This window comes from Panthera leo, chromosome A1 (genome assembly GCF_018350215.1).
Source record: "Panthera leo isolate Ple1 chromosome A1, P.leo_Ple1_pat1.1, whole genome shotgun sequence".
Classification (NCBI taxonomy): domain Eukaryota; kingdom Metazoa; phylum Chordata; class Mammalia; order Carnivora; family Felidae; genus Panthera; species Panthera leo.
Window position 1 is genome coordinate 10,099,583 of NC_056679.1, and position 20,429 is coordinate 10,120,011.

At 46.7% G+C, this 20,429-nt stretch overlaps 1 protein-coding gene across 1 annotated transcript in view; it reads left to right on the forward strand.

Moving 5' to 3' along the window:
* The window catches only part of LOC122228848 (WD repeat-containing protein 49-like), a gene marked incomplete at its 5' end in the record, with an annotated part of 45,438 nt that overhangs the window by 20,888 nt on the left and 4,121 nt on the right, over positions 1–20,429 (forward strand). Inside the window, 3 exons of the mRNA XM_042954245.1 lie at positions 9,472–9,714; positions 11,247–11,352; positions 18,252–18,403. Of these exons, the coding sequence (XP_042810179.1) occupies positions 9,472–9,714; positions 11,247–11,352; positions 18,252–18,403 (501 nt within the window). The remainder of the gene's footprint in view (positions 1–9,471; positions 9,715–11,246; positions 11,353–18,251; positions 18,404–20,429) is intronic.

Here is a 20,429-nt window from a genome sequence, read left to right on the forward strand (position 1 = left end):
GTTAAGTTTACTGAATTGTGCAACTATCACCATAACGCAGTTTAAGCACATTTCCATCACCCCAATAAGATCTCTGTGCCAGGCAACCGCTAATCTACTTTCTGTCTCTGTTGATTTGCCTTTTCTGGCCATGCCATGGAAATGAAATCATACACTGTGTGGTCTGTTGTGCCCGGCTTCTGCCACTTTGCAAAGTGGAGCCATGCTTGGAGGGTGGACGTTTTGTCCCACTGAATTATCAGCCCCTGTTGCCTTGGAAGGCAGTAGGAACCAAAACCAACAACATCCGGGACTAGTGCCATCCAAGAGATGACCACACGTGGAGGGGGTGGGGCGAAGTGGGGAGAAAACAAAGCCGGGCATTGGCATTGGCATTGTCCTTGGCAGCATAGAAAGGGAGCTAACAGAGAGGAGCTGTATGAGAGGAGAATTCCCCAGGGGTCTGCTCTCCTTTTCTCCTCCCACCACCTCGGGGGGTGTGTTCATGATCTCTCCACTGAGACTTCTGCCTTGTGGGCCGTCTCCAGGGAGCCCTTTCTAATAGGGAAAAGACAGAGACAATTCTAAGCTCTGTTAGTTTGTTCAGGGCACCGAGTCCTGTTGTGCTGGGTCAGGTCCCAAGTTCCAGAAACCCTCTCTTCCCCTAGACTTCCCCTTCCTCTTCCTGTGTCTTTGGCTCTATGGTTTCTGCCCTCCATGGGGGTTAGAACCAAGGGTCATCTTCTGCGCATGCCCCCTCTGAGCCTAGCATAGTGCCTGCAAGGTCTCAAAGAGACACCTGTCATCCCTTGTAGCTAATGCTGCTCTTTCAACACTACTACGGGTTTATCCATTTTACATGCTTATCTTCTTAATAAGGACTTCCTCCAGGAAGGAAATGTCCCAAGAGCAGAGAAACTCCTCAGATCCCGCTGACTGCTGTTCCTCGCACCTGAGATGAGCCCTGGCACCTGCCTGAAAGGCACACTTCCCTGATCCTGGCACGTGTGCTTCAGAGGCTGGCTCTCAATTTTCAAAGACAGGGGAAGAGAGTCTTTTACCCTTCCCAGTATGACGCTCAGCATAGCTTCCAATTTAAATATGATTTATGGCAAAGGATAAGCTGTTTTCTCCGTGAAACCCCTGTGGCTACGCAGGCAGCATTCAATTTTCTCAGAAATATCTAAAATAGGTGGTAGAAACTTCAGCACGGTCTGTCAGACAGGATACCCAGGAATTGTGGTTCTGGTGTTCGCCTTGAGCGAGCGTCAAGGAGAGAGAACCCCCACGCACTCCACACTCCGCCAGGCCACCCACACACATCTGCCCACTCCAAAAGTACAGTTTTAAAAAATGTGCCCATCCTCTGAACAAGAGGTTCCTTTCTCCTTCTCGAAATGGGGGTCAAAAGAATGCTTTAGATGTTGCTACAAACTCTTCCTTGACCTGGCATGTGATCTTCAACGTTAATTAGCATCTTCTCTCTCTCTCTCTCTCTCTCTCTCTCTCTCTTTTGTCATTTCCCGCTGAACTACTACAATCCTATCAAAGCCGTCATTTCAAGCTCCAACCACGAGCCTACAGCTCTAGTAATAGGTACTGCTTACATTCCCCTTACGTTTGTAATGTTCTCTGTGTGCCAGATCCTTGGATGTCTCCCACCTTTATAATTTCTGCATTGCAACAGGCATCCCACACTCTGCAGCTCAGAATGTGACATCCTCCACTCTTCTGTCCGCCTTTAGCTTTAGAAGCCTCACACTAGGCTGCTGGAGAGACAGAGGGAGGGCTTCACAGGGCGTCACACATGCTGAGAGCTCGATCAATATTTGCTGATTTGAAATAAGAGCAAAATCTACTTTAAGCAACCTCAGGCCACACCCTATGAGCGCCCCTAATGTGCTACATGCTATTGAATATGCAGTAATATCAACATCGGACAGTGGTCTTGGGGCGTTGGTGTGAAATGGGAGGGGGTCATTCCTGTGAATTCAAAAGGCATGCTGAAAATAACAGTTTTAAGTGATGGCAACAGGAAGAACCAGAACCTGAAGACCTTTGCATTTTTCTGGAAGCTGGACTCTGACCAAGTGAACTCAGAGGAAGGTCAAGGGAGAACCAAGAGCCCAACCCATCCCTTACTCTCACATCCCCAAATGCACACCTGGTATGGTCATGGGCTTGGCCAAGCTGATCTTGGGTCCATGAAGTAGGGAAGGTGGCAGAGCCCGTCTGTGCTATTCATGTGGGAATCATTTTGTCGGGACCAGATGGAGGACATACATCCTGGTACGGGGGGAGGGACTGGTCTAGATTGGAACCAGGAATCCACTCCCTTTATAAGGGATCATGCCCTGGCTATGAGCTCATGGTCTGCACTAGATGCAATCTCTGGCCCTGAACACTAAGTATCCGATACTATACTAAGCTCCTTCCATGTATTATTTCATTTAATCTCTGTAACAACCTTGTGGTTTAGGTCCCACTACTAGTCCCACCTTACAGATGAGTAAAACGAAGCACAGAAGAATTCATTAACTTGTCCTGGGGTCTTGTTCGGGGTTTTTTGTTGTTGTTGTTGTTGTTTTCTGTATCGAAAGAAATGTCATCCAAATGAAGAAGCAAAAGGAAAATTTTGTGGATGGTTCATATGACGTGAGAAGGGCAGACGTGTAACCCAGTGTGGGGAAGTCCTGGAAGCAGGGACTCGGCTGCTTCTCCGACTCTGTTTCTCTCTCTCCTCCGCACATCAGTTCCCTCAGATGGTGATGGGCCTTCCTCTCATGCTGCTTGGTCACGGATAAAGACTAGCTGCAACTCTTGGTCCCCGGTACAGCCACCTCTGGGAAGGTTCTCGTTGCACCAGTCTGGCCCATCTTTGAGACAATTGCAAGCCAACTGACCTGGGAAAGGCAGGGACAGTAAGAGGCTGACCGTCCCATGCAACTACATGACGTAGGAGGAGGCATGCTTTCCAGAAGTGGGGATGGGAAGAGGAGGTTTACCCATTACAAAAAAGTGAAGAATGGTGCCTGCACTCAGCCCCACAACTCAGAAATGAAAGAACGAGGACTTGAATCTAGGTCATCTGTGCTAGTCATCTTGGGACCCACCGCGATGGCCTCCCCGGGGTGTGGGCTAGAATTGAAGAGTCCCGGGCCTCCCTCGGAACAATGGAACCTGAGTCTGTGCTTGAAAAAGAACCGAGGGTGACTTGTATACATGTCAAGTCTGAGAAGCACCCTTTAAACACGACAACACAAATTTTTCTATGTTTCTAATTGTACTAATATTTTTATATTTTTTTCTAATAAATTGCCCTTTGAAGGCCAGTCTCAATTCCTCACATTTACTTTGTTAAACTTCCTGCTCATTTTGTGAAGCCCTTGGGAGTATGTGGGAAAGCCCCATCCAATTCAAAATCACTATCAACATACTTAATGTTCAAGTTGATACTGATGATGATTCCTTACATGTATTTGGCACTTGCTAATTGATAAAGAACTCTCATATCATTAGTGATTCTCAGTCTTGGCTGCCTATTGGAATCATCTGGAGACTTTATAGAAACTGGTTGCCTGGGTCTTATCCTCAGATAATTCTGACCTAATCGGCCTGGGATAAAGACTGGGCATCGGGACCTTTAAAAGCTCCCCCTGTGATTCTAATGTGGCCAAGATCGAAAACCACTGTTGAAGGCAGTGTGACCCAGGCATCCGTATTTTATGGACACTTCACAGTGGCTTTAATTTGCAGCCAAGTTCAAGAATCACTCACATGCATGATATTTTTTATTTGATATTCATGGTAGCCAGGTGAGGTATGAGTTGTGTGCACCCCATTTTACCAGGAGGCTAAAATTTGCCCACTGGGCACTTAGCTAGAAGAAGTGGAATGGGGACCCAAGTCCAGTTTTTCTGACCCCAAGGCCAGGAGTCCACCTGCCATCCCCTAGGGCTGGGCTGGGAAAGCCTATCCCTCTGATCCCGGGACTTGTTTTAGGACAAGCTGGGTTCAAAAGGAAGATTCTGACCCTGGAGCAGAATAAATCTCTGACCACAGAGAAAAGAAATGTTATCATTCACCCTAGGATAGTAAGAAAGTTGTAGCCAATAAAAGCTGCCTTCTACCAATTTTGTGCTGTCTGGGTGGGCTGCTTAGCAGCAGCAGCATCCTGAGAGAGGAATCTTTGGAAGAGCCCGTCACAGACACTCATGTCCGCTGCCCAGCCAGGCTCACGGGCAGAGAGAGAAGGGGAAGGCTGGGAGGCAGGAGTTGTGTGCTCATCACCAAGAGGATAGTCATGACTTGGGGTCTCTTCCTACCCAAGTTCTTTTCCAGGTATTTCACTTGCTGGAATTATCTTCACCTTTTTCTCTTGGCCTTTCTAGCTGGCCCTTACCTTCCCTTTCTCTCCCTGCACCCGTCGATCTTAAGGGCCTGGTTGGAACTCACCAGTCAGTGCATTTGTAATGAAGAAAATATTTAACACCTTTTTAAATGACTCAGAAGTCAACCGTCCACCCGCGTAATGACGACAGCCATTTCTCTCATGATGCCTTTCAGCCTAGCTCTGCCTGAGCATTTCTTAGCTTCGGAAAGGCTGAAATCCTAGGGGTATTTTTCCTCCTTTCCTTTAGAATCTTGTTCCAGTTGCCACTGAACATCATGGAAAATCAGTAATGAGTCATGCCTGAGAGCTCAGCCTCCTATGAAATACCACCTTGCTTCCCCGAGGCCTCTTCCACCCCTGATTCACAGCCTTCGAGCTCACGTTGTCTTTCAAGGAAATCTTCCTTTATACATTTCGGATTCACTGACATTTAAATCACCAAAGCATTAGAAAGAGATGTGCAATGGTTAAGAAGTTTCTTGGGAATTTTCATTAGACGTTCTTAGAACTGGGAAATTGTGGCTTTCTGGAACTGTAATGGAGAGGAATACTAAGAAACTAACACTCAGCCTTCAGAAACTGAAGCAGCTCAAAATCGAGTGTTTGTGCAGAACAGAAGCAAAGAATCCGTCATGAGGATCTCTGAGTTCTAGCCCCCGGCCCTGCAACTCACAGAACTGTGACCTCAGGCTTCAGTTTCCTTTCTAGTTCAACAAAAATGCTGGATGTGAGTTCTAAAGATTCATCCAGCTCACACTCCCAGATCCCTAATTTTGCCATGAGTTTCCTGTGCATCCCTTCTTTCTTCTCACGTTCCAGAAAGCAGGGGCCACTAAAGCTCCTTACACCCTGAACTGCCAAGTGTCTTTAGAGATCTAGACAAGTCTGTGACCAAAAGAGTCGGCGCCCTCCTCACCCCGGTTACCATCTGTGTTTTTTTGCTCTGGCGTGGTGCTAAGAGGAGAATAGTGGGGCTTAGGGAGCCTTTGCACCGAGACTCCTAGGAAGAGCTCTTTCCCATGCCTCATTTCCCAGTCTGTCTCAAGCCCCCAGCAAGCTGGCCTTTGTCCCTGCCACACCTCCAAACTCACTCTTGTCAGGGCCACCAGGGCCCCTCGTGCTGCTAAATGCAGGGTGGATGCTCCTCCCACTGGCCTCTCGGCCCCCAAAGCAACAGATGGCTCCCACTCCCTTCCTGCGCTTCTCTCACTGGGCTCCAGGCCCCCAGCCCCTCTTCTCTCCTTCCCTGGGCTGGAGCCCAGGATTCCGTCCTTGCTCTTCCTCTCTTCGATCTCCTTCAGCCCCTCAGTGATGCCCTCCGGCGCTATTGCTGTCAGATCCCAAATTTATGTCTCTAACCCAGCTCTGCCCCCCAAACTTCAGTCTGGCATTTCCAGTTGCCATGGGTCTCTCTGTACAGGACCTTCCCCTTTGGATGTCTCACAGACATAAAAATTAAATCCAAACCCAGATTCACATCTTCCCCTCACTCCATCTTCCCCGGCTCAGTTGGTTCTAAGTCCATCCTTCCAGTCAAAACCTAGTAGTCACCCTTGACCCTCTCCGCCACCCACAGCCAGCCCATTGGCTTTATCTTCATACTGCGCCCAGGATCTGGCCACTTTGCCCCAATCCCTCTCCTACTATCCAGTGAGAGTCACTCTCTCCTCTCGCCTGGATTACGACAAGAGCCTTGCAACTCTCCCTGCTTCCACCCCACCCCTATGGTCTCTTTTCCACAAAGCAGCCAGAGAGAGCCTGGAAAACTAGATGTCAGATCCATCCAAATCTTTCATCAGGCCCCCCATCTCCTTCACAGTCAAAGCCAAAGTCCTCCAGGGTCTTGTGTGTCAACCCAGCCCTTACATCTCTGGCCTGGTTTCCCACTTCTCTCCCTCACCCACTCCCTCCCAGTCATACCAATCTCCTGGGATATATTTAAGATCCTTTCACCAGATCCTCCCTCTGCCTGGAAAGTTCTCCCTGCAAAAGTCTACATTGCTCATTCCCTCGCCTCCTTGAAGTCTTTGCTCAGATGTCACCTCTTGGGGAGGTCCTCTTTGCCCACTTTATTATACACATCCTGAAACAGCCCAGCTCCTGCTCCTGGCATTTCCAATCTTCCTTACTTTGCTCTACTCTTCGCTAATTCTATATATCCCATCACCTTCCTTTAGACTATATAATTTATCTCTTGTTTGTTGTTTATGGTCTGCCCTCCCCCATCAGAAGGTAAGCCCCACAAAGGTAGAGGTTTCTATCTGTGTTGCTCATTGTTATGTCCCAAGTGCTAGGACTAGTGCCTGGTACATAATAGGTGCTCAGTAAATATTTATTGAATGAACTTACTTGTGGTCAGAATTCAAACCACATACCTCTCTCTCCCCACGCGGTGCTCTGAAGCTTTGCCCTCCAGGAAAAGTAGAATTCTGTGGTGACAGGTTCCTCGCATGTTTTCTCTTTCCATCTACCCATCCAACATGTCCCCCCAACATGTTCCCACAGTGTCCTACAGTCACATCACTGCTTCAATCAGGTATCCATATGTTTGCACACACACACACTCCTCCAAAAGGTGCTACAGCACCAGCTCCCCACCCATAAATGGGGGTTACAGAGAGGGCTCTGTAGTACAGGAAGTGCTTTCAAGTGCATTCATTTACTTAAGGTGATGGAAGACAGAAATCCTTGACTTCGTTTTGGTTATTTAAAAAAATTTTTTAATATTTATTTATTTTTGAGAGAGAGAGACAGAGTGCGAGCAGGGGAGAGGAAGACAGAGAGGGAGACACAGAATCCGAAGCAGGTTCCAGGCTCTGAGCTGTCAGCACAGAGCTTGAAGTGGGGCTTGAACTCATGAACCATGAGATCATGACCTGAGCTGAAGCTGGATGCTTAACTGACTGAACCACCCAGGCGCCCCTCATTTTGGTCACTAATAAACATGAAAGGGAGTTACATCTTGGTCAGCTATGGAGAAACCAAGGCTGGACCTTGAATGTCTTCCCTCCTGCAGACCTGGGCAGGGATCCACTTATCACAGCAGTTCTGTGGGTTCCTACCATACTGAGGAAACTGATGGAAGGGAGGAATAAGATAAAAGGAAGGATGTGCAAGAGAGGCTCCAAGACCCATATCGAAAGAGGAAGAGTCAAAGTCTGAGCTTTGGGGGAACACACACACCTTGCTGTCAACCCCAGAGGATGCTGGGAGCCCATAACTGTAGACCTGGCTTCTGGGTCAGCGCTGGTGCTAGAAGCATAGAATCTACCCTCCTGTAGGATTCCAGCACCTGAAGATTTATTTGCTAGTTAGTGTGCTAGGGATCTGAACCTGCCTTGAATCTGCTCTAGGTTTCCATGGTGATTGCTTTAAACTTTTCATCATCCTTCCTTCAGACCTTGGGGGAGAGCTACGCTCTCTGGTTTCCATGACGACCATTTAAACATGTATCTCTGTCTGGCTGTGTTGGAAAAGAACTGCTAGAGATCATGCAAATGAACTGGCTGCTCTCCCTCTACTTAAAAAAAAAAATGACACACCTGCTTAGAAGTTTCAGATCTTTGCTCATAACAAGAAGGGTGAAGGTGTCAAACTGGTGTTTGAGGGGGGGTTGGCTGCGTGGCTTTGATACTTCAGGTGCTCATCCAGATACGCACGTCCACTCTCCTGTCTTAAGTAATTATCTGCGCTCAGCACTCACCCTCCCCTCCCCTCTGTCTAGCAGATGAAAGAGCCCTGGGTTCAAGACTGTTTACCTTCCTGCTGCCTACCAAAGGAGGAAGGGAAGGACAGGGCCAGAGAGACTAGCAAGGTACCCTACCCAAGCCAGCTCTTTGCCAGCGCTGGGAGAAACCATGGGCAGCAAGGTTGTGACCTCAACTCACCATCAGAAAACTGTCCCGGCACCCAGACCGCAGCCCCAGAGAAGGTGGAAATCACATACCCCGGTCATTTGCAAATGGAGTTCATGGACTGAAGAGCGGCCAGGTGACTCTGAGGGAAAAGGGCTCAGAAGGAGTGGAAAGATGGCGGCCCCCTTCCCCTTCCTAGATACGTTCCTGTCTTCCCCACACCAACACGTTCCTAAACCGGAGGCCTTCAGAGACAGCAATGAGCGAAGCAACCACAGACAGATTTAAAACATGTTTTGAAACTGTGCACCAGCATTTAAAATTCTGGAAGTTTTCCAGTGAGAATAAAGATTTCCCATTTCTCCCGAAACTCAGCAGACCTACATCAGAGTCCTACTTCGGGAGAGTCTGCTGGACTGAAATAGCACCGCCCTCCGAGATGAACTTGGGCGTGGGGGCAAGGGGAGACTGAAGATGAAATATTCTTCGACCTTCTTCATCCAAGGCCCCTCGGCCACCTTGGACACAGCCGAGGTCGGAGGTCAGGGTAAGCTCGATGGAGAGTTCCTTCCTGATCTCCCGGTGAAACTGATGTCTGACACCACATGAAGGCCTTTGATTGCTTCTGGATGATGCTACTATTTTGATTTTACTGTTTAGTAGATTCATAAGCCAAAAAGTCATTTGACTAAAAATATGTCAAAATAATTGTAGGAAAAAGTTGGCTGGTTGGTGGATGAAACGGGTAGGTTGCCTTAATGAGCTCTGATTTAGGGTTTAAGATGTTGGTTTCATTGCTTTCTTAATGACAAGTTTCTTAACATCCCAAAGGTGTAAGTTTTCTTATCTGTACCCTGGAGGTAAAGGTGCTTGCCTCACTGAGTTTCTGTGAGTTTCAAATAAAATCATGGATGGCGAGACCCTGGCATACTGCCTGGTGCTCAGCAGAGATTTATTAAAAGCTGGGTTACCCACCTCAGAACGAGTTGGCCTTCTTCACGCTTCCTCCTTCCTCCAGGTGACCCTTCTTGTCTCTCTCTAGAGAAGGAGGGGAAATGAATCTTGACGTTCTTACAGAAATCATTTTCATTCTTCAGATGATCCATGGTGTAACACCAGAGGGTGAAAGAGGAAGAAAAAAGTAGTCCTCACTGGAAGCAAAAGCAGGACTTTCAAAATCAGCAACTTGTCAGAAAATTGATCGTATTAAGAGGCTGTGTTTTGTTTTTCTGTGAATATTTTTAGGTCATACTATGGGAACAACAAATGTCAAGCAAAAGATGAAAGGATAAGGGATGTTAGAAAAGATGTTGAGGCAAGAAGACACCAAGCGTTCCTTGGTTTGCCCCAAAGGCGAGCAGAATGTGATCAAACCGTTTTTCACATCTACAGAGGAGTCAAGGCATTTTCATTCTGTAAGAGAAAGAACTTGCTGCTGACAGGTGGGATGGATCAAATCATTCGAGTCTGGAATCCTTATCTGCCTGGGTGAGTTTGTTTTCTTTCTCCAACCAAGAGTGCCATTGATCTAGTAAAGTACCTGAGAGCAGGACAGGGGATCTCCAATTTCCCTTTAGGATAATTTAAGAACCCCTGCCTGACATTGATCTCGCATGCACACAGCCTGGGAAACTCCTGTTTGTGGCCACTAGAGACTCATTCTTGGGGATTAATAAGCAAATCATTGGGCCCGTTTTTCTAAGTTTATTTATTTTGAGCGAGGCAGAGAGAGAGAGAGAGAGAGAGAGAGAGAGAGAGAGAGAGAGAGGATCTGAAGCTTGCTCTGTGCTGAGAGCAGAGAGCCTAATGTGGAGCTCAAACTCACGAACCGCGAGATCATGACCTGAGCCAAGACCAAGAGTTGGATGCTTAACCAACTGAGCCACCCAGGCGCCCCAGCCCCTGGCTCCATTTACCAACGGGGTAACATGGAAGCTCAGAGGAGTTTAACTTTTTGGAAATAACACCGGAATTGGGTTCAAATGCATTTTGGCTGATTCTAAAAGCCTATGTCATTCCCACTGGTAAGTGTTGAAGATGGAAGGGGAGTGGAAAATAGGGAGGAGTCTTCTCGTGCATTAATGGTGGGGATTTGGGGACAAGAACAGGTCCTCTAGGGCGCGCCAAGCTTCCTCCCCGAGCCTCTGTATCAGGCGTCAGTGGAGGATCTGAAAGGTGACCCATGCCCCTCAGCAACAACAGGCAGTGGTGGAGGCAGCGCTAGGAGCAGGTGGGCATGAGGGATCTGATTCTGTCCCTGTCACTTGGTAGCCAAGTGATCCTGCTCAAGGGGTTCTGCTGGTTTCCTCCTCGATAATGATGATCCCAAGAGTACCTACCCCTCCAGCAGTAATAAAGATTACTGATGGGGTCATCCACGTATAGCGCCCAGCACAAGGTCAGATGCCTAATCAGAGAGAAAGAAAAATGATTTTCTACCCACTTCTATTACCTTAGGCGCCCATTTGTCTGCTGACGTGGAACAATCCACTTACCTTCCAGGGACTTGGTTATAAAACGATAGTGTGCTCTCCCCTTCCATTTCAGCCCTGCCTCCCTTCTCCCAACCTCCCACCCTTTCACTACACACCCAGCCCTGCGACCCTGAGGACACCTTGATCCCTCAGAGTTCCTTGAAATAAACTTATATCAAAAAGACATTCCCCCTAGAGCTGAATACTTTTAACTCTGGCCTGCATAAAGCAACAACTTGCCACAGGATCTATTCCAGCCCCACCCTGTGCCATTCCTCGTTATTCCTTTTATAGTGATGTTGTCAGCAGTTGGTGAAACAAAGCCCAGGGCTTCAACTCGCACTGAGTTGTGTTGCTGTAACTGGGTATTATTTGCTTCAGTCCTTTTATCACACAAGATATATACTTGCGTGATTTCAGAAGGAGACGTAACCCTCCTCCAGGCTGAATAGAACTGCCAGATCCGGACCAAGTTTAGTCTTGCATTTTTATTTAGAAACAGCGCTTAGAACTGCTTGGTGTTCATCTGTTCTTTTTTCATTCTAGAAAACCAACAGGTACGCTGAAAAGCCACACAGCTCCAGTGATCGACATCCATGCATCTGCTGAGGATAATGAAATATCTTCCAGGTCCTCGGACAACACTATTAAGGTCTTTGCCCTTTTATGTTTTGATACATTGTCCAACAGTTTCAGATAGAGAATGTGTTCTTTTCCTGTTTTCTTTCCCCTCTTCAGCTTTAGAGGCCTCTGCATTAGCAGATACTCAAATGGTAGTTACATTAGCAGGATTTGTTTTGGAAAAAGAAGATACGTGGGCAGTGGAAGGGTAGTCTCTTAGAAAATTTTCTATACCTGGTGTTTTGTTGGGATGAGTAAACCTTATGGCATTTCAGCCCCCGTTTGCATGCTGCCCTGATTCCCCCGGGAGAATGTATGTTGGAGGTTGGAGAGGAGGAGCAGGGGACAGAATGGGGACACGGGGGAGGCAGCAGTCCCTTGCTACTATTGGTCATCTTATTGTGCGATACACACAGGGCAGGTGGGCCTTTTCTGAAATGTTGTCTGTAAGGCTTAGGATTTAAACACTTAGAGTCCTTTAGAAGCAGTGATATTACCATTTTCATTTTGTTTGCCTTCACACCTCTTTTTGTACTTGTATACCTAGGGTCCTATCTACCTCTAAAATTCAGTTGCCCCTGTGATCTTTGTAATGCGTTGCTTTTCTACCAAAAGAAAGAAAGAAAGAAAGAAAGAAAGAAAGTTCACTGATTTGCTTTTTCCATCATTTCGTATGCTTTTCCAAAGAATATGAAAAGTTTTCATGATTTCATCCCTTTTTTTTTTTACTCTCATGGGGCCAGAGGGTGGGAGTTTAGAGCAGTCTGAGTCAAAGAACTCCTGGAGCCTCAGGCAAGTCAGTATGACTGGTCAGTATAGACACATAAACCAGTTCACTGACCACTCACATAATAAATGATTTACAGATGCTCTGGGCTGAATCATATCCCCTCAAAATCTACACGTTGAGGTCTTAACCACCAGTGCCTTACAATGTGAGTATGTCTGGAGACGGGGCCTATAAAGAAGTAATTGAAGTTACGTGAGGCTATATTGGTGGGCCCTAATCCAATATGATGGGTGTCCTTCTAAGAAGAGGAAATCAGCACACTTAGAGGAAGAGCAACCATGGGAAGACACCACAAGAAGGTGGGCATCTGCAAGCCGAGGAGCAAGCCCTCAGAAGAAAGCAAACCTGCCGACACCTCAATCTAGGAGTTTAATCCCTAAGCGCACACCATATATAAAAGTTAACTCAGAATAGGCCATAGACCTAATGTAAAAAGAGCTATAATTTCAAAACTCTTGGGAGAAAACATAGGAGTAAGTCCTCATGACCTTGGACTAGGGAATGATTTCTTAGATATGATATCAAAAACACAAGAGACAGAAAGAAGGAGAAAATAAATGAGTTGGACGCCATCAAAATTAAAAACTTCAGAAGACACCATTAAGAAAATGATTAGACCGCCTACAGAATGGGAAAGAATTTTGCCGATCACACATCTAACAAGGGACTTGCACGTAGAATACCAAAAAATCTGTATGCTCAATAATAAAAACACAAATGGCTTGATTTAAAAATGGGCAAAGGACTTGAATAGAAATTTCCTCAAAGAAATATTCAAATGGCCAATAAACACATGACAAGATGCTTCACATCATTAGTCATTAGGGAAATGCAAAACAAAACCACCATGAGTTACCACTTCATACCCATTAAGATGGCTAAAATAAAAATATAGATAATAACAAGCGTTGGCAAGGATGCAGGGAAATCAGAGCCCTCCATACATTGTTAGTGGGAATTTAAAATGGTGCAGCCACTTTGGAAAACATTTTGGCAGTTCTTCAAACATTAGCCATAGAGTTATCTTATGACGCACCAATTCTACTCCTAGATTTATACCCAGGAAAATTGGAAACTTATGTTCACACACTTACATATGAATATTCAGGGCAACATTATTCATAAAAGCCAGAGAGTAGAAATAACCCAAATACCCATGAACTAATAAGTGGATAAACAAGATGTGGCATATCATTACGATGAACTTTTCCTCAGAAACAAAAAGAAATGAAGTACTAATATGTGTTACAACATGGATGAAACTTGAAAAGTTTATGTTAAGTGAAAGCCAGTCACAGAAGGCCATGTATTGGATGATCCCATTTATATGAAATGTCCAGAATTGGCAAATCCACAGGGACAGAAACTTGTTTAGTAGTTGCAGGGAGGAGGGTGGAGGGATAGGGAGTGGCCGCTAATGGGTATGGGGGTTCTTTTCGAAGTAATGAAAATTTTTTGAAATGAAACAATGCTGATGGTTGCACAACTCTGTGAATATGCTAAAAACCCCTGTATTATACACTTTAAAAATGTGAATTTTGTGTGATGTAAATTAGATCTCAATAAAACCGTTATTTTTTTTAAAGGAGGGGGAGAGGAGAGAGAAAGAGGAGTCAAGGGGGACACCAAGGCTTTGGGCTCCACCCAACTGAGACAGGGCAGATAGTGGGTAGAAGGAGCCTGACCAGGAGCTCAGTAGTAGATGTGTTGGATAGAGTCATCCTGAGTTGATGGGCGATGTCAGAACTGGAGATATAAATTTGGAATTCATTAGCATTTAGATGAAATTTTAAGCCATGGAGTGGATGAAATAGAGAAGAGAACAAGAGTGGGCAATGGGGAGAAAAGCCTCAAAGACTGAGCACAGGGACGCTGCCATGTTTATAGGATCCAATATGGCTCCTGTATAGTGAGCTTAGAGTCCATCTCATGGCACCAATGAGGACATTTTACATAAAATTAATTGTTGACATCACAGGTCATGATGCAACCAGGACCCAAACTCAATTCAGTCCTCCAAGAAAATGTGATTAAAATGGTAAAACCTATGGACTTCAGTTTTTGATTTATTTTGAAAATCAAATCCATCCAAAGGCATCCTCAAAGCCACAAAGTTGGAGACTTCATATTTTTAATGAGCTTTTTTTCCTCAAAACTTGGCACCATCAGATAATCATAATTCTGTATGTAAGAACACGTCTCCTATCCTATTTTCTTTTCCTAGTGCCTCTCCATTTTCTTCCAATCTAAAATCATGATTACAAGATTAGCATCTTGCCTGTGATGATTCAGGCATATTGAATCACTTCCCAAAATGTGTTTAAAATATATTGAAATCCTATCTTGGAAATATGGTGTGTAATTTATTTCAGAATACATTATTCCTATCAAATAAAAAGTAATCAACCAGGAACCAAACAGCTAAATTTCTAGCATGCCTGATCAGATGGTCTTCGTTCTTTGAATTGATTTTTCAGCCCAAATATTTCACTTCTCTAAATCATGGGGACACATGGAACGTTTCAGGAGTCTGCTGGTTTCTGGCATTACTCTAAAGGAGAGTAAAGTGACAGGTTCGGTTTTCTGTTTTCACTTGTTATTTTCTGTGAATTTAACATTGCACACCACAAAGACGGATGTTTTGTGTTAACAGGAATCAGTACAGAAAAGTTATTTCTTGAAAGAAAGTTATTTCTTGGAAGGAAGATAGCACGGTGTATCAGCTGAGGTAAGGCTTGCCACTGTAACAAATAAACCCCATATTTTCTAGAGGTTGAGACAACAGAAGGTTATTCCTGTTTGTTTTCATAACCCAAGGCCAGTGCTCCTAGTGAGGGGCATTTTTCTCCCATTCAAGAACTAGGCTGTCTTCATGTGGGGTCCTAGACTCCCAGAGTCTTCTTCATCCTGGGGCGATGGGCATGAGAGCAGATAACACATATCTGCCTCTTAAAACCCCAGCCATAAATGACCCATCACTTTCTTTCAGACTCTACTGTGAAGTTCATAACTCTGGTGGAAGGGAAACCAGGAAATGCCTTATTTTGGTGGCCATTCCCCAGAAACACCTTTCCAGTGTGGACAGAGAAGTGTGCATTTGGGGGTGGGGTACAGAATGCTTTGGAGAAATACAGACTTGAGTTTAAACTCTGAAACTACCAGAAACTCAGTGACCTTGGGTGAAGGATTCAATCTTGCTAAACTCTTGGACATTGGTCACTCTTAATTCTCTTGGTCATTGGTCACTCTCAATTCTCTTGGACATTGGTCACTATTAATTCTCTTGGACTTTGGTCACTCTTAATTCTCTTGGACATTGGTCACTCTTAATTCTCTTGGTCATTGGTCACTCTTAATTCTCTTGGACTTTGGTCACTCTTAATTCTCTTGGACTTTGGTCACTCTTAATTCTCTTGGACATTGGTCACTCTTAATTCTCTTGGTCATTGGTCACTCTTCTGCAAAATGACCCACCTCGTAGGTTAGTTGTGCTCATAAAAGATAAGGTATGAACTGTGCTCACCATAGAGTAGTTTTACCAGTTAAGACTCTTTTAGGCCAAAGAGACAAAAATCTAATTCAAACAGTTTAAGCTAAAAAGGGAGAATTTATTGGTTATTGAAACCTGATCATCAGACAGGTGGCCTCACAGGCAGCTGGGTTCAAACACGGCACTGTTATTTCTACACTTTCTGCCTGCGCTACGAATTTCTGCTCCTTGGTGCACACTGATATTGACTCCTACTGCAGAAAGGTTTTCTCCTTCCAAATGGCTGGGACCATTGATGGCCAGTCTAAACCCACAACCCAATTCCAGATTCACTATCAGCTCTAGACAGAAAAATCTAAGGGAAGACACAGATTGACCAGGCTTGGGTCCGTCCCATGTCTACTGCTTATAATCAGAGAGGCAGTTTTCCTAACAGAAGACAGGAGGGTGCTGGACAGACCATGGATAGGTCAGTGATACGAATTTGTTGTAGCTACTTTTACTTTGGGGATTTAATGCCAACTTGCTGAATCAATGACAACAGCAGTGTGAAAAATTCCTTCCTACCTTTCCCTTTCACAGACCTTGTAGGGGTCCCTCTATAGCATTCCAACTAAGATCCCTCTGCCAGGCTCCAGAATTACCTTATTTTTGTCCTCATCAAAACCTTCTCTCTCTCAGTAACATTATCTCATGAAGTAAGAAGAAATTACTAGATAAATGGATTCCTATTGTGGTTTAAGTGACCGTGTGTTACCTTTTATCCAGGAAAATGAGCGTTTTCAAACAATTTAGTTCTCCAGAAAGGAAGGGGGGACATCCCTTGAACAAGAAGGGCCTGAGATCATCTTTTCCATGGGATTATTTTACTTTGATCACTATTGTCACCCCGAGACTGACCTCCCAAAGTGTATTGCTTCCTGCCTTTCATGCCATGACCTAAAAATCACAGCTAAAAAAGCAGGCTAGAACTTTCAAAGTGAGTTTGCTACCTGCTGGGGAGAACTAAGGAAAACTAACAGTATAAATACAACAAATAAGAGTCTGGCTTAAGGGGTAAAGGCTTCAAATTTCCTGATAGCTGATTTGCTTCCTGGAGTCTCAAAGTGGGGGAAAGAAGCCCCATCCAAGTACATCCCACCCAGCTTAGTCCTCAGATTTTCCAGCGCAGCTCTGGTGGGAGATGAGCCTAAGATGGGCTCTTTCCTACTTTAGCGGCTCACTAGGTCTGCGTCAGGAGAGTCACTGAACCTCGCCGGAACCCGGTGGATTATACCCACCTCCCAAAGTTGGTTTCGGATGGAATTAGTTTGTGACAAAATACCTCAAGCTGGGTGGCTTGAAGAATGGAAAGGTTCGTCTCGCAGTTCTAGAGGCCGGAAGTCTAAAATCAAGGTATTAGCAGGTCTGGTCCCTTCCGAGACTGAAGGGAGAGACTGCCTCCCTCCTCGCTGCTGGGGGTTCGCTGGCAACTTTTGGCGTTTTTGCCTCATAGAAGCATCACCCTGATACTTGCCTTCATCTTACATGACACTCTCCCCTTCGGTGCATCTCTCTCCAAATTCCCCCTTCTTACAAGGACGGCAGTCAAATTGTCTGAGGCGTGACTTCATCTCTGCTCATTGCGCCAGACTCCAGCCCTATTTCCAAATGAGGGCACATTCTGAAATACTGGGGGTTGTTCAACATACGAATTCTGGGGGGACGCAACTCAGCCCCTAACAAAGAGTAGATGAAACGACGCATGGAAAGCATTTAACACAATGCCTGGCGCATGCCAGCCCACTAAGCAACAGCTGCCTTCGTGATGATTCTGTCTTCCCAGTTTTGCACTTGGCCCATCTGCTCCTCCCCAGGGAGTGAGCCCTCCCTTGAAGCTCTCATCAGATCACCTTAAAATAACACAAGAGCCGTGGCATGACTTTATGCAATAATCGTAATAAAGGATTAACAATAATATTAGCGTTCTAATCACATACCATTATACTGTGGCCTAGCCATGATCCATGAGATTCTAGCCATGAGCTGTTTTTGTTAATATTTAAGAAGTCCTAAGACTTTAAAGTCCTGTAAGATAGGCACTATTATTAGTCTCCCTATTTTACAGATGAAGAAACTGAGGGAAAGGGAGAGTGGTAATTTGCCCAAGGCCACCCCAGGCAGGGGGGTTCTGGACCTCCATGCCCTTAACCAATAACCACGCTGAGGTCTGTTCCCTGAGTGCTCCAAATATCTCCCCAGTGGCTGGTATGGAAGAACTGCGTTAAGAAATGGGAACGTATCTGGGAGATGGGGGTAGCTCTGTGCCCAAATCTGACCCACGATGTCGAGCTCCTGCTTTCAGCCGGTCCACGGGAAGAGAAGCCACTGGCCGCTCCTATGGTGGCTTGGCCTCTGGCATCCCTGCTCCGTGGGCAGCTTCAGCATGGCAGAGGGGCTCAGGGACAAGGGCCCCGCTTTCTGCTTCCTTTATAAACAACAGGGGACAAGAAGCCCCTTTCACCCTTTTTCCTTTTGGTGAGTGGGGGCAGGGCAGCGTGTAAACTTCCATCAGTCCTGACCAGACCCCTGCCCCAGGTGACGGCTTCAGACAAACAGCAAAGCAGCCGGTTCACGACCTCCGGTGACTTTTTCCTCATTTCCTCCTCAGATCTGGGATCTGGAAACAGACAGCCGCTCTTTTACGGCCTCCTCCAAAGCCAGTGTTATCCAGGGGGAGGGCGCGGCCTGCCTCTATCTCCCCCACCCCAGAGCCCTGCGTGTGGCCACCAACACAATCGCACCCCTGCACCTGCGACTCAGGTATGAGGTTACCCTCTTGGCCCCAAGCCGTCAGCTGTCTAGAGGGCACGGCGAGCCCAGTGCAGCTGCCTGCAACCTTTTATATCACGATCCACAGTTAAGGCCTCTGGGTGACCTCCTCAGCTCTATGCCCCACATCTTTATCTTGCACTATGTGTTTGGTGAACTCCCTTTAACAGCTCCCATTAATCACTCCAGCACCACCTCCCTATGTTATCCACAAGTCTGGAATTTACCTCTCGAGCCCTTATCGACCCACTGGCTCTATGTCTATAGGAAATTGTCCAGGAAGCCCTGGAGGCCCACATCTGAGAAACCCATCCCTACAGCAGGGTAGCCATTCAGTCCCAGGTGATGAGACGGGTCCTTATGGAGGATCCCCTAGCAGGCTTCTCCTGCCCAGGGCCCTTTAATGCCTTGAAGACTTGTCTCCCTGATTCCTCTACAAATGAGGCCGCCTCGGTTGCCTCGGCACTCCTTTGCCAGGCCACCTGTCATTTCCTCCTCGGCCAGGAAAGTGGGTGCCGGCTGCCCTTTCCACGGTCAGGGAGGTCACTCACACAATCCTCCCCTTAGCGCCGAATGTCTCCTCCAGGGCCCGCCCCTGGCCTGCCTAGGCTGAGACTGCCTGGTCTTCCTGAAGAGTTTAAGTCCCGCCTCCCGGAGACCCACGAGTCACCTAGCACAAGGCCGCAGTTTTACAGATGAGCGACGGAGGCCGGGAGAAGGGAATGAATTGGGAGTCTGGAGCAGAGCCGGGGCTAGACCGCCTCTCCGGATGCCTGGCACCCAGCCTCCTCCCTGTGTGGTGCTCCTCCCACTGCAAGGGCAAAAGTCTGTCTGAGATTTCGAAGGGGAAGGAGAGCTCGGTGCTTATTATTATTTTTTAAGTAGACAATGGGAAGCACATTGTCTAGTCTTCCTTCTCCAGGGCCCGCAGGGAGGCTTCTCTCAGATGCTCCTAAGAGGCACGTGTCGGGGGTAGAGAGCTTCCTTGGGCCCAGTTGTCTCGAGGTAGATCAGACCTCTTCCCCGGGCTCAGCAGGGCTGGCCAGGTGCACTGCCGGTGCTTTGAGAAGTGACGGGCCGTCGGAACATCATTAGAGCCTTCTCGTGGTTCCAACCTGGCCCCTGGCTATTCCCCCCACCCCACCACCCAGGAATACATCCCTCATTCTCTGCTTGCAGTTTCCCCCTCGGTGTTCAGCAGGATTCCGAATCCCAAATCTGCAGTCTTTGAAAACCAAGGAAAGGAGGCAGGGAAGGTTTAGGCTGGCTACTGCGGTTTGCAGGTGTCACATCCCATCTATATGAAAATGGCGAATGGATTTCCTGAGCCAAAAATGATGGCATACGGTCTCGAAAAGTGTTCTGTTTTTTTGATTTGTGAACATATGTCTAGGAAGAACCTTTATTGTGTTCAGTGACTAAACCACAGATCAAGAATTAACTCTACAGAAAAGCGATCAGATTTCACAGCACCAACACTCTACTGAAAAGTCCAGTGTGTATGGCCGCTGCCCGTGTCTGTACCCACCCTTCCTAATTTGCCCCCCTGAGGCCACAGGGAAGTCTCCCGTGGATCCAGAGCGCCTGGCAGAACTCCCACCCGGTCGTCGTCACAGCCAGGCCTGGGAGAGCAGGCGCTTTGCTCAAGATGCCAGAGCAACTGGCTGAAAAGCGGGACTTCCATCAATCAGGCGGCTGTTTGTTCTACATGGTATCAGTGTGTAGAAAAACAGCCTGTTGGATTTTTTTTTTTAAGCGAAGAGACTGAAATTCCACCTCGTGGCAAAAACAGACTCAGTCTCTAGCGCCAACACTTAGGTGCCAGATAATGTCTGCCGGTCCCTGCTCTGTCGCTTGAGAGCTTTGTGATCTTGATCAAGTGACCTGGTCCTTCTCAGCCTTCTGGTGGTTCCACCCGCGAAGCGGGGAGACTCAGCGCCTTCCACCCCGCGTTGGGGAAGGGATGTAGGTAAAGCAAGTAGGCTCTGGCTACAGGTCCGGCGCTTTCTCTCTGGGA